Genomic DNA, 12,304 nt, shown 5'->3' with positions numbered 1-12,304 from the left:
ACGCTCTGGTTGCGCGATTATCTCCCGACTTATCGGATACAATAATGGCGCGGGAAAATGTCCCCGGCGCACGATCACGGCCTGTTAAAGGAGCTTTCTGCACCCGCACCCTCCACGGGGACCCTATCTACGCTTTGTAAGATAACACCAAATTAAATTAAACGATGCAATGGACCCAAACGATACCCGCTCGTCGAATCCCTTCTATCGACGAAAGTGCAACGTCAGATCAAAGAATATTTCACTTCCATATGAGTTTATCGTGATATTGTTCTATTATCATTGATAAATATGCTGACAATTCTCGATTAAGAGACAAACAAAATTTTTTTTAGCTATCGTGATAATTTAATAGAAATTTTCCCATTAAATTCCGAGTCATCTGAAACTCTTTTGGCCGATTAGAGATGCAACATACTTACGCATTGACGAAGGAATAAACAGACCGCAGACACAGGCTGGTTACAAAGAGGAGTTGGCCCGCTCTAGAAATACGGATTTAACTACCGGCGGCGTTTTATGACCAAGACATAGTGTATCCCGGTTGCACATCTGCGACGTTTAAGTTCTCATCGTCCGCATGTCTCATACGGTACCACCAGAGCGGTATGTACGTATTTACGGCGTGCAAATTATAGTTAAGTCAAGAGAGACGGGCCAGTGCCCGACCGCGCGTGTAAGACCGCTCAAAAATACCCGAAGTCCACGACGGAGTCTTTTCTTCAAGTATCGAGCAAGAAGGCATCGAGTGAGAAAAGCTTTGCGTTTTTAACCGCAGAACGCAGCGGAGTTGCTTACGTATTGACGAGAGATAAAGATGAAATGGCAAGTTATAACTGACAAAGTTAGCTACAAGTTTGCTCGTTAAATCCAACGTCGCGTATCATGGATTTAAAAGACATAAAAGTACTTGGAGTAAAACTTACATACAATATTAGTGCAATCTAAAGAGTTTTATCTTTGTGTCATAATTTTTTATGATGATATATATCATAATTTCGATTAAGTTTTATAATATATATATATATATACTCTTTAAAATTTTTAAATAAATTGTCACTCAGGTAAATGAAATCTCACTCTTAAAGATTAAAATTAGGTTCTTTCTCAAGGCTGGTTTATTTTCACTCTTTAGAGTGAGATTACACTCCAAAGAATTTAGAGAGTAATTTTTTCTTAAAGATAATCCTTCACATTTCAGATTATCTTTAATGAGAGTCTAAATCAGAGTCATCCTAAACTTGCTTTGTTTTATTTTTCGGTTAATCTTGTGGCAGCGTGTCTGTTTTGTTCCAGTCACAACGTTAATCGGCATTAATGTAGCCGACCCCCAAAATTTGCGGCGGCGAAAAGATCCCGGGATACACAGATCCAAGGGTCCAATTAGCCCAGGCCCGGCATGGCGCGTTCGCATCGACATCTAATTACCGGCCGGGCATTGTGCGCGGGTGGCGCGTTAATCAACATTTTCGGAAGGGGGGAAGGAGGAAAAAGCGTGAGTGACGTAACGGCGAGCTAATAACGCAAATACGGGCCGGATATATCCGCGAAAGGTGAAGTAAACCCACCGGCAGCGTGCACCGGCGGCGCGGCGGTGTGGCGGTTAATAGGACCACCCGTAGTCGCTGCTCTAATACCGGTACGATTAAATGCAGACAGGATATTAAACCGCGCTCTATACAGGCGCGACCGTAATACATTTTGACAATGCATCGCCGAGGCAATAAAGTAAAATCGTAAACCTCTCGCCGCGCGCTTGAATCCGCGCGCGAGTATGGTGCTCCGCGCGGGAAAACAATTTAGAAAGCGCCTCGGCTTCTGTCGCACGAGTTACGACGTTCACATGGCCGTGAACCGCAACACTTTGTAACCCGTATGCGATATGTCGAATACGAAATTGATGATTCAAAGAGAGATTTCGTTAAACAACATTGTTTATTCGACCGTTTGAAAAAGATACGATAAATATTATATTATAGTGACGTAATCGTTTAGATTAATTTCACTTTTTCTTTCATTAAGCCTAATAACGGAAAAAAACGTTTCAGATGTAAGAAACTGTAATACAAAGAAAATGATACACATCTAGAAATTTTTGCATAACAATATAATTAACCCTTTAGAGCTGACGTCAAAATTTGCACAGTAGTACAGATACACTGAGAAAAAGACGCTTAAAAATTTTTTGTGAGATGTAATGTTTTATTACAATAAATCCTTATTTAAACACAGCGATATAAAATTTTATTTTTAGCAAATAAACTATTCATTTTATTTTTTTTATAATTAATAAAATATATTTCACAGAAATGTATATTTCATTATTAAAATTAAATTTTTTTATAATCAGTAAATATCAAAGCAAACGTCACATGTAACATTTATTTGCGAATATTTCAACTTTTTTTCAATATACCGATGTTGGAGGTCTGTGAGATCCATTTAATTTATATTGACTAAAAGACACTAATTAATTTCGAGAAACCAAAATGATATAATATAAAAAAGAATATGTGTATATAAAAATATTAAGTTTATTTTAACAATAATAATTCAAATTTGAAAAAACAACATAAAGAATATAATTATATGGATTCAATAGATCCATCATCAGCTTCAGAGGATTAATATTAAAGTATATTACATATTTGCGTATATCATCTTAATAATTTGAATCTGGCATCACAACTCGATTACAATCTTCAATTTTCCAAACGTTCTGGCAGTCAAATATCAATTCACGATTACTTTTAATTTCGCACTGACCCGAAAGCATTACCATACATAATACACGCACGCAGGTCATGTGTTGCGTTAATTACGTTTAATTTGTCGCTTCGTCCGCGCGCTTTTCGACAATGGGCGTAAAGTTTGGGACCTCTCACGGACGAAACGGCGGGCCCGCTGTCGCTATATCGTCGGGCTCGCAGCGGCATAACTGAAATTCGAGCCGGCAGATCTAATGGTGCTAGCGGCAAGTCATCACGTACGGGCCCCTTTTCGGCTCTGCCGTCACGAAAAAGCAGAATCAAAGTCGCTAGCACGCGAAAACCGTCGTGTCGTGTTTCGAGCATTAACTAACGCGCGTATCATCGCGATGGCAACACGAGAATTTGCGATCGGTCGTCATGGCCCTCGTGACGTTTCGGCGGCCTTTCAATGTTGATTCTTTACTTTTCAAATGACGTTTAAACTAGAAATTACGAAAAAAATCTACGTGTTTAGCGAGCGTTGTACTCAAATAAAAAACTTTGTCGATTTGAATAAATAGTTGTATTTTGAATAGAGTCAGTTTATTCAATTCTACACAGAAAGAACGATCTTGCTGAAGTATTTAGGACTTTAGCTAGGTATAGATCTAAAAATAATTTTGTTGGACCATCAAAATAATTATATAAGAAACACAAGCATGTGATGGACAAAATCGCTGTAAAAAGTTTTGCTATTTCTAGCAATCAACTTGAACGTCCTGCATAATTATATTTATAATCCAATAAAATTATGTATTTTCAGTTCTATCTAACTAAAGTTTTAGATTTCAGCAAAACGTGTAGCTTTACATGTATCTTTATTTATTTTCAATTTATTAATTATATTTTTTTGATTGATTTTTTTACTACTGATCAAGTTAAAGTTGTGAAATAACAGTCTATTTAATTTCAAAGAATATATAAATGTTTGCCTGACATTTTGAAGCAATTTATCTCTCGATATTACATTTAATTTTACATAATGTGTTCAGAAAAATAAATCTTCATAAAAAAACATAGAATATGCAAATTATTTACAAATTGTTTAATTGGATTTCTATTCGAGTTTCTGCCTGAGTATCGTTTCTTTCTCGCCTCTGCAATTTTCGGTCGAAAATTTTACTGTATCGACAACCACTTTCGGCTGAGACACTGAGAATGCTTTAATCTTGTTTCTTCGAGCGACGAGGATTTTTCTGCGAACGCTCGAGCGAAGAGCCACTGTCTATTTTAGCTCGGGTAAGACGCTAAAGCGCTAAACGGTGCGTGCCGACGAACGCCATGTAGAGATATCTTAAGATACGAGGGACAGCCTGACGCGGATGCCCGCGCTCCATTAACCGCGAGCCGCAAATCGAAGTGGGTCCGACTTAATGAAGCCATCGCTGAGCAAGATAGCGAAAAGAAAAAGACGATTTGTCGTTGTACATGTCAAATAAATGTCGTCGTTCCCACATTTGTAAGGATCGCAACGGTAAATCCGGCCTCTCAACCCTTTGAACCTGTCAACACCTTGGAACTTGAAAAAACTTCATGCCAAACGTTTTACAATTACAAGTAATCGATAATTAGAAAGTCATTACCGCCTAAATATTTTTGTCTAAGAAAGACACAATTTCTTTATAAACAAAAAATGTATTTTGAAAACTGAAGTCGTTATTTCGAAAAGTCGATGTAAGACTACTCGGCTAACTGTCTCGAAATGTTATCGAGATTATAAAACACTGATCTTTTAATTGACTTTACATTAACAGATAGACGGGTGCAAAGAATTTATCTTTTTCTTTATTTTTTATCGTTTTTATCAATTCTCAATTTTTTACGGATGTCACGTCGCATTTTCCTTGCCTCATCGAACGTTAATTCTTTATACTGCTTCACGCAGTCACTTTGTGTCTTCAGCGAGGAGCGTAGCTACGCCCCTGATGCCCTCCTCCGCCGGCGTTTTAAACCATGCGCCGGTCTTCTACGGGATATCGTCTGTAAGATGAGACGCACCAGAGAAGCGCACCCGATACGGTGGACTAATTGGCCGATAAATCAACCGCTGGCTTACCTTCGCCGGCGCGGCCCCGAGCTCCTGACCTTCTAGACTCATAGGCAGAAACATCCGGACGCGCGGTACACGCACGCCGCGAGCCTAATTTCGAATGCGAGTCCGAGCGAACTGTATCGACCTCCGGTTGACGCAGAATCCCGATTAAATCGTTTCAAGCTTTAGAGTTTTATTAGGCAAATTCTCGACGCTTCGATTATCCTCCCACGAATTGTTACTCTTCAACAATTACTATTCTTTGCAGGTAATATTGTACATTTATATTTAAATACATTTGTGCAAAAAATAAATATTTATTTGTGATTTGTAAGATGTTATTGCATTGCTTCAATTTCATCTTTCAATAGGTAAATGAGATGGTTTATAAATTTGTTATTAATACGAGCTAGATTAACAGTTAGCTTTATTCCTAAAAACAGCATCTACAGATACCTAATTTTAAATGTATAAAAGAAATTATGTTTATTCGAGCTAAATAAATTAGACATGCAAAGGACGAATTTGCTCTGGTATCTAAAAGTTTACGTAGACACAGATCTGAAGATAATTTTGTTGGACTATTAAAATAATAATATGGGTAACTCAAGAATGATGAAGTTTTAACGTCCTACATAATTTAATAGTTCAACAAAATAATTTTAAGTCTGTGTCTAGCTAAATTTTTAGAAACTTCAATAAAACCTTTGTTTCCGTGCAAGATGGAGAGAAAAACAATAATATCGCTGGAATCGATTTAGCACAATAAGGTGTTTTTTTTTAGCTGAGCTAGTGTACACTGTCGGAATTCAAAATAAAATAAGTATATACAATAAGAATCTGTAAAATATATGTTTGATGTTTGGCGAAAGCGAGAAAAAAATTCTAGTGCAGTCTAATGCAGGAATAAAACACAGTTTGTGATTCGTAAGACATTATTGTTTTACTTGATTCTCATCGATCCAATTAGACGAATGAGATAGAGATGAATTCTCATCGTTCTAACAAGATGAATGAGACAGATTATAAATTTACTATTAATATAAGTCAGATTAACAATTAGCTTTATTCCTACAGATCTATTGTTTGTCTATACTGGTAAACGGATCGGCAAATCGCGCTCGCGCGGTCGGGACCGACTCGCGAGGACGTGAGAGATCGGCTCTTCGGTCACATAGCCCCGGTAGCTCCGGTAGCTCCGGTAATTTGTGTCCGCAACCGGCATGTCGCGCCAATGCGATATCTTTCGTGCGAAAGCAGCGAGAATGTGAGAAAACGGAGTGTCGCGCGGCGGAACAGGTTCCTCGATTTCCGGAGGCAGATCGGCGACGGCGGCGACAGTAGCGGGTGAAGACGGACGGTGGTGGTGGCGTCGGGTACAGGGGAGCAGAGCTATGTAAACCGCGCACACGCACCACCACCGCCACCACCACCATCACTACCACCGCATCACCGCCACTACCACCATCGTCGTCGCCACGTATGCGCGCTAATCACATCGAGCGAACTTGTCGGAATTAATTGGTCCCACCAATTAACGCGCGCTCTCTCGGGCCGCTGCAGTTGTCGATGCGCGCCCAGCACGGGGGAGAGCAATGGGAAGGGAGGAGCGCAGAATCTAGAGAACGACACTCCTGTCGCCACCTATAATATCCTGTCGTCTTCGTAAATCGTGGAGGACGTAAGACTCCATGGCTAAGTCTCTAATTAATTGAAATCCGAGTGAGAATCTATCCCGTAGTGATTTGATGCAAATTAGGAGACGTTCCGGATAATTAACGTTAGTAAGCACCGTCGTGTTTTTTTTTATCCTTTTTTATTTCTCCGCTCCACGGAGAAATCCATAATTAGTATCGATGTAGGATGGTTGCATAATACGCATTCCATTGAAATAATTTAATTTGAATTATTCATCTGTTAAACTGATTGTCCACATATTATTCCATATATTTAAGATTTTTTCTGCAAAGTTTTTTATTTAATTATTTCTGCGGTCTCTGCTTTTAATTTATTTGAAATATTTTCAGCTTTTCCTAATCTTTTTCAATTCAGTTGATATTTAAATGATTTGCAAAGAATTAAAGTTCTATATAAAAGCATTAATTATTTTGTTAGCAAATGGTATTTTATTAGTTGAACAATATACACTAATTGCTGAATGTATATGATAAATTTATTGTTCTGAAATTTTTTCAAATATAATGCATTTGTCTATTTTATCGATGCTCCCCTGATAATGTACAAATAATTAATTCGTTTAGTAGAAAACTGAATTATCGATACTAGAAAATGTAAATAATGTAATGTTTATCATATGACGATAAATATATGCAGTGATTTATTCGAACACGCACCAGATGGACATACTATCTTGTTTATGAATTCATGTATATTTTATATAAAATGAAAATTATAAGAGTAGTTTCAAAATTTTCACGCATACAATATTATTGCTCACGCATTTACGGAGGTCGTTTGACTAATTAAATTACATATGAAACAAAACAAATGTTGAAAATTAACGCGGACATTTAATATCTATCGCAGTATTTTTCTGTGCCAAATTTTCAATTGAATTTGAGATCCGACTTTTTCCTGTAAATCCGATTTTGCATATCATTTTTTGGTAAGAATTTTTTTATTTGAGAGTGACAAAGAATTATCACAACGCGCGCGCGAAGCCTTCGATCGTAATGCGACAAAATAGCATGTGAAGATTGTGATTGTTTTCTTTTTTTAGAAAACACAATCGACACAAATATTTATCTTTGTTATTCATTGAATACCAAGAAAAATAGAACAACGTTGTGTCGACTGTGTATTTCTTCAAAGGAAAACAGCCTTATGTCTCTGCAGTGCATCTATTATGTATCTTAAAACAAGATGAAAATTACAAAAGTAAGCAAATTCACTAGATTGAAATGAAAAAGAATGAAATTATAAATATTCTAATAAATATGCTTACTTTTGTAATTTTCACTTCATTTCAAGATACACCATCGATCCCCGTCAACTTCAAGGATTTAAGTACTCGAAGGATGGAATGGCTGAACGGAACTGCGGTTCGATTTATGCGCTCACAACGCTCTTACAATTAAAATAATTTTATTGTTATGTACCAAAAATTAAACAAGAACAAATGATGCTAATCAATGTTATGAATGTGAATCGGATCGCGGTCTAAATGAAAAAACGAACAGCGGCGTAAATGCGCTGTAAATGCGACCGTTCGAATCTCGCGCCCGCGACGCGGCCGACGTCTCCGCGCGTCGCGCGCATGCGCAAGCTGCGTGCCGTACTGAGTATCGGCACGGCTCGGCGCCGCAATGTCGACCGTCCTGCGTATCGTGGCAGGAACGTCGCTCGCCTTTTTCCGCGATTTCCTAAGTGAAACGCGCATCCGCTCCGCCGTCCAGTGCCCCGTGCTATGAACGCGTGATCCGCGCGCGACGAAGACACCGCCGCCGTTCTACAGCTCGCAGTAGGCCGCTCCCGAAAATGGGTGAGTAGAATTTATTCCGTGGATGAGGTCGACCGAACGCCGGCTAGGCGCCCGCTCGTTCTCCCTCGCTCTTCTCTTCCTTCTGTCCTTTTCCGTCGCGTCGGCCGGCTGTACGACCCGCCAGCGAGAAGCGCCACGGATGAAGAAGAGAAAGAGAAGAAAGAAAGGAAGGAAGGAATGTGGCGTCTGATTGTTCGCTCGCTCGGTGACGAGCGCGCGTAACATAGGAAACGGAATACGCCCCTGCGCCGCGCGGTTTCCGTCCGATTTTGCACGCTCGCGCTCGTCCCTCTCGGCTCTACGATCTCGAGATAACGGCGAATGTTTTCCGAAAGGCTCTTACCGCGAACTCATACTCGGTGGTCTATAAATAGGTGAATCCGTCGGTTTGACGTTTTCTAGGGCGAGCCCCCCTACTTCGCGCGTATGTTACGCGCCATGCGTGAGCGAGAGAGTCCCCCTTTGCCTCCTGTGTGTCGTCCCTTTCTTTCTCTCCCTCTTCTTTCCATGCGTGGGTTCACTCTTGTTCTCTCTCTCTTTCTGCCTCCGTCCTCTTTTTCTCGTTTTACATATCGCATTTTACGCGAAGCGCTCGTCCGAAGAATTTTGCATCGTTCGATCCTAATCGCTTTTGATCTTTTTTTTCCATTCTAGTGACGCATCTTCTCTTATCCGTTCTTATCTTCTTACAAGGAGACCGAGGAAAACGATCCATTTGTTATTTCTGATTATTGATTCATTGTTGTATTCTCGAACGATTAAGTGAAAATTCCGCCCCTTCTCGATTAATACTCGATTCCTAGTAATGTAGATTAAGTTTAATCTTGGTTTAACTTACTTTTCATTTTTTCTAATTTCAAGAATTAGAAAAAGATAAAGAGTAAATTAAACCGAGATTAAAGTTAATCTCGCATTGGTAGAAATGGACAACTCACTCGGTCTTCTTGATCTTCTATCTTTATTTTTTTCTGGAAAATATATTTTTTAGAGTCGTAATGTTATTTGGAGTCGGTAATAAAAAATATAATCCAAATCAAAAGCAGAACGTTATTTAATTGTATGCCATCTTTGAACAAATTGTGATAACTAGAATATTGAAGTAGCTCTTACTATATATATATGCATTAAACATTTAATTAGAACGTCAAAAATATTCTTAAGTTGTAATAATTAAAATATCGAGATTATCGTGTTAATTGGCACGTCGAAGATGAATTGTAATCTGAATGACGCAAAGCGCCACTTAGGTCTTTTTCAGTTCCAAGTATCTTCATCGTTTCGATCCGATCGTCCACCTTTGTGCTATAAATAAAAGTATATACCACATGCTGAAAGTTACATAAAAATGTAATGTGCCTTTAACAATTGAATACCGGCACGTTATTTGTATCTGTTATTCGTGAACGTTCTGCAACGTCTGTTATTCGTGAACAGGCGTTGCTAATAGCACTGTTGAAATAAACTTAGGTAATCCAGGCTTTCGCCTGGAAACCGCAGTTAATTTACCACCGTTCATCATCTCGAAATCTCCGACCATACCTCACCAATGTCGATACATCGCTATTATCGAGCTTCATCGTGCAAAAGTAATATTTTCATTTCTCTGGGACGAGATATCGATTGGAGAAATCGTAAGGGAAAAACAGTGAACCATCCCTGCGATGATGTGTGGTTCCATGAAAATGGGCGACTCGTGTAATTAGCAAATCGCAAGTTCGATCTTTAAGGCCGCGACACAGACTTTTGCATAACGCATAGTGTATAAGAGAATCAACTAATCTAGAGAATCGTTCCTTTCCTTCCACTTCACGGAAAAGAAGAACTTTGATTGGTTGATTCTCTTATGCGCTATGCAAAAGTCTGTGTCGTGGCCCTTATCGTCGCCATATATATCGTTCTAAGTCTATTTTTCATTGCTGCATTAGACTATATACTAGAACTTTTTTCTCGCTTTTGCCAAATATCGTATGTATATCTAATTCATTTTAAGTTCTAAAAGTGTAGTTCAGCTACAAAAATAGATCTTTTAAAAGAGGACTAAAACCGAAGGACCTGAAAGGGAGGTTGAGCAGTCTCATAAGGCCCGGAACACTGGGCTGGAACTGCCAACCTCGGTGGGAATTATAGAGGAGTTCTTTATATATATAATACATAGATGATGTTTAGGGACTTAACGATCCCATCCATACTTTCACTATTATTGCTGTTGCATGCTCTCTAAATTCTTTGGAGTGGAATCTCACTCTAAACTCTCTAAAGAGTGAACATTAAGCCAGTCTTAAAAAAGAGTGGCTAAATTTTTAATCTTTAAGAGTGAGATTTTTCTCTTTATAATGACAATTCGTTATAATATATTATTAATATATGTATTATATATTTTAATGTATATATTAATTATCATATATTAATATACATATAATTAATATTGATAAGAAATAATGAATGCGTTAAAAAACCGATAGAATATTAAGTCACACGAATGAGAATGTCGGTAAAATCAGATTGTACTGTTATTTTGAGAATACACACATATTTATTTCATTTGATTTATCAGGTGCTTCTAAAAAATTTATATATATATTAGAGGTTTTTTAAAAAACGGTACTCTTTTTTAAAAAAATAATTTATTCTCAGCTTTATCTCATACAAGATCTTTGTTATATCGTTGATTTAGTTATAGCTTTTATTACCTATCCTGCTTTTAATGTATACATTTCTAAAAATTCTATTAAAAACTTTGTATTATCTTATTGCGTAAAAAGATCAATAATAATAGTTTATTAACAAATCACTGCTAATTACGTTAATTGCAGTTATTCTTTTTACATTACATAATGGCTGCGTTCAGCAGAAAAAGCAGCTTTGCAACTGTTGTAAAATTCTTTAATATGATTGGTTTATACATTTAGATCCAGTGAGGAACTAAGAGCAAGACCAATCATATTAAAGAATTTTACAACAGTTGCAAAGCTGCCTTTTCTGCTGAACGCAGCCATTGTTTCTTTCTAAATCTTTCGGTTTTTAATTGTACCTCGATAAAGCTTTTTTTTTACTTCTAATATCGCAATACAACGCGGATTCATCCACGCGATTTGTTACGTGCATGGAACGAGTCGCATCCATTCGCGCTCTTGCTCGCGCGAATTGTTCGCGATCGCAATTATAGCAGGACCGGTTGTCTACGAAGGAGCCGGCGACCCCGACGAGACGCCAGCGAACACATAATTCGCTTGCTGCAATTGTGCATCTCCCGCCCACCCACGCGACCGTTGCATTGCTCGTGACATCAGACAATGCAACCTCCTCGCGCGCATTTCGTTGTCTCTTTTACTTTGCGAGAGGATTTGTGAACTCTAGAACCAAAACTGTCGTTAGAACTGTGATAAGTAATCAACACGATACTTTTTCTCCAAGTGTCGTGCTGGATGCAAGTATTAAAAAATTAATTAAAAATATGTAACCGTCGGAATTTGGTTTAAAAATAATTATAAGGACTTAGAACTTTACTAGAACTAATGAAATATTACTAGAATTGCGATAAAGCACGATACTTTTTCTCCTCCAAATGTGTCTTCTATATTTAAAGTGTAAAAATTGGTAATTGTTGTAATTTTGTTGTCAAATTACATATATTGATAGTAGAATAGTATTAACAGAAATTGTTGCTAAAAGTAGTAATATTTATTGTTTTCTTATATTTTAAAGCGGAAAGTGAGATTCGCGAGATCTCATGCGAGATTCGCTGACAAGGGAACCTCTCGAGGTGATAAATTCTGATTTTAATGAAACTTTGTGAACTTGTAGTTTACATAAAGAGATGAATTTAGAAAATATCAGTTGCTGCCCAAAAACGGTTTGAAGGGGTGAAATCACCCTTTACGTGTACAGCGGTTTTCAGCTTTTTCCGTTATATCTTGAAAACTACTTGAGATATAAAAAAATGTTTTATACAAAAGTTTTACAACAAAATTAGCTGTATTCAATAGCGTTTTTAGAATAATTATTTAGCAATTTTTTTTC

The 12,304-nt window shown here is 37.8% G+C and overlaps 1 protein-coding gene across 1 annotated transcript in view; it reads left to right on the top strand.

Annotated features, from left to right (window-relative positions):
* The first annotated feature begins 8,086 nt into the window (after window positions 1-8,086).
* Window positions 8,087-12,304, top strand: part of Unc-115a (actin binding LIM protein Uncoordinated 115a) — a 30,684-nt gene continuing 26,466 nt past the window's right edge. The window contains exon 1 of the mRNA XM_018457267.1: window positions 8,087-8,284. Within this exon, the coding sequence (XP_018312769.1) occupies window positions 8,281-8,284 (4 nt within the window). The 5' untranslated portion in view covers window positions 8,087-8,280. The remainder of the gene's footprint in view (window positions 8,285-12,304) is intronic.

Source organism: Mycetomoellerius zeteki, unplaced genomic scaffold (assembly GCF_001594055.1).
Source record: "Mycetomoellerius zeteki isolate Tzet28-1 unplaced genomic scaffold, Tzet1.0 scaffold62, whole genome shotgun sequence".
NCBI lineage: Eukaryota > Metazoa > Arthropoda > Insecta > Hymenoptera > Formicidae > Mycetomoellerius > Mycetomoellerius zeteki.
Note: the sequence above shows the minus strand (reverse complement) of the source record. Positions and strands in the feature narration are given on the sequence as shown.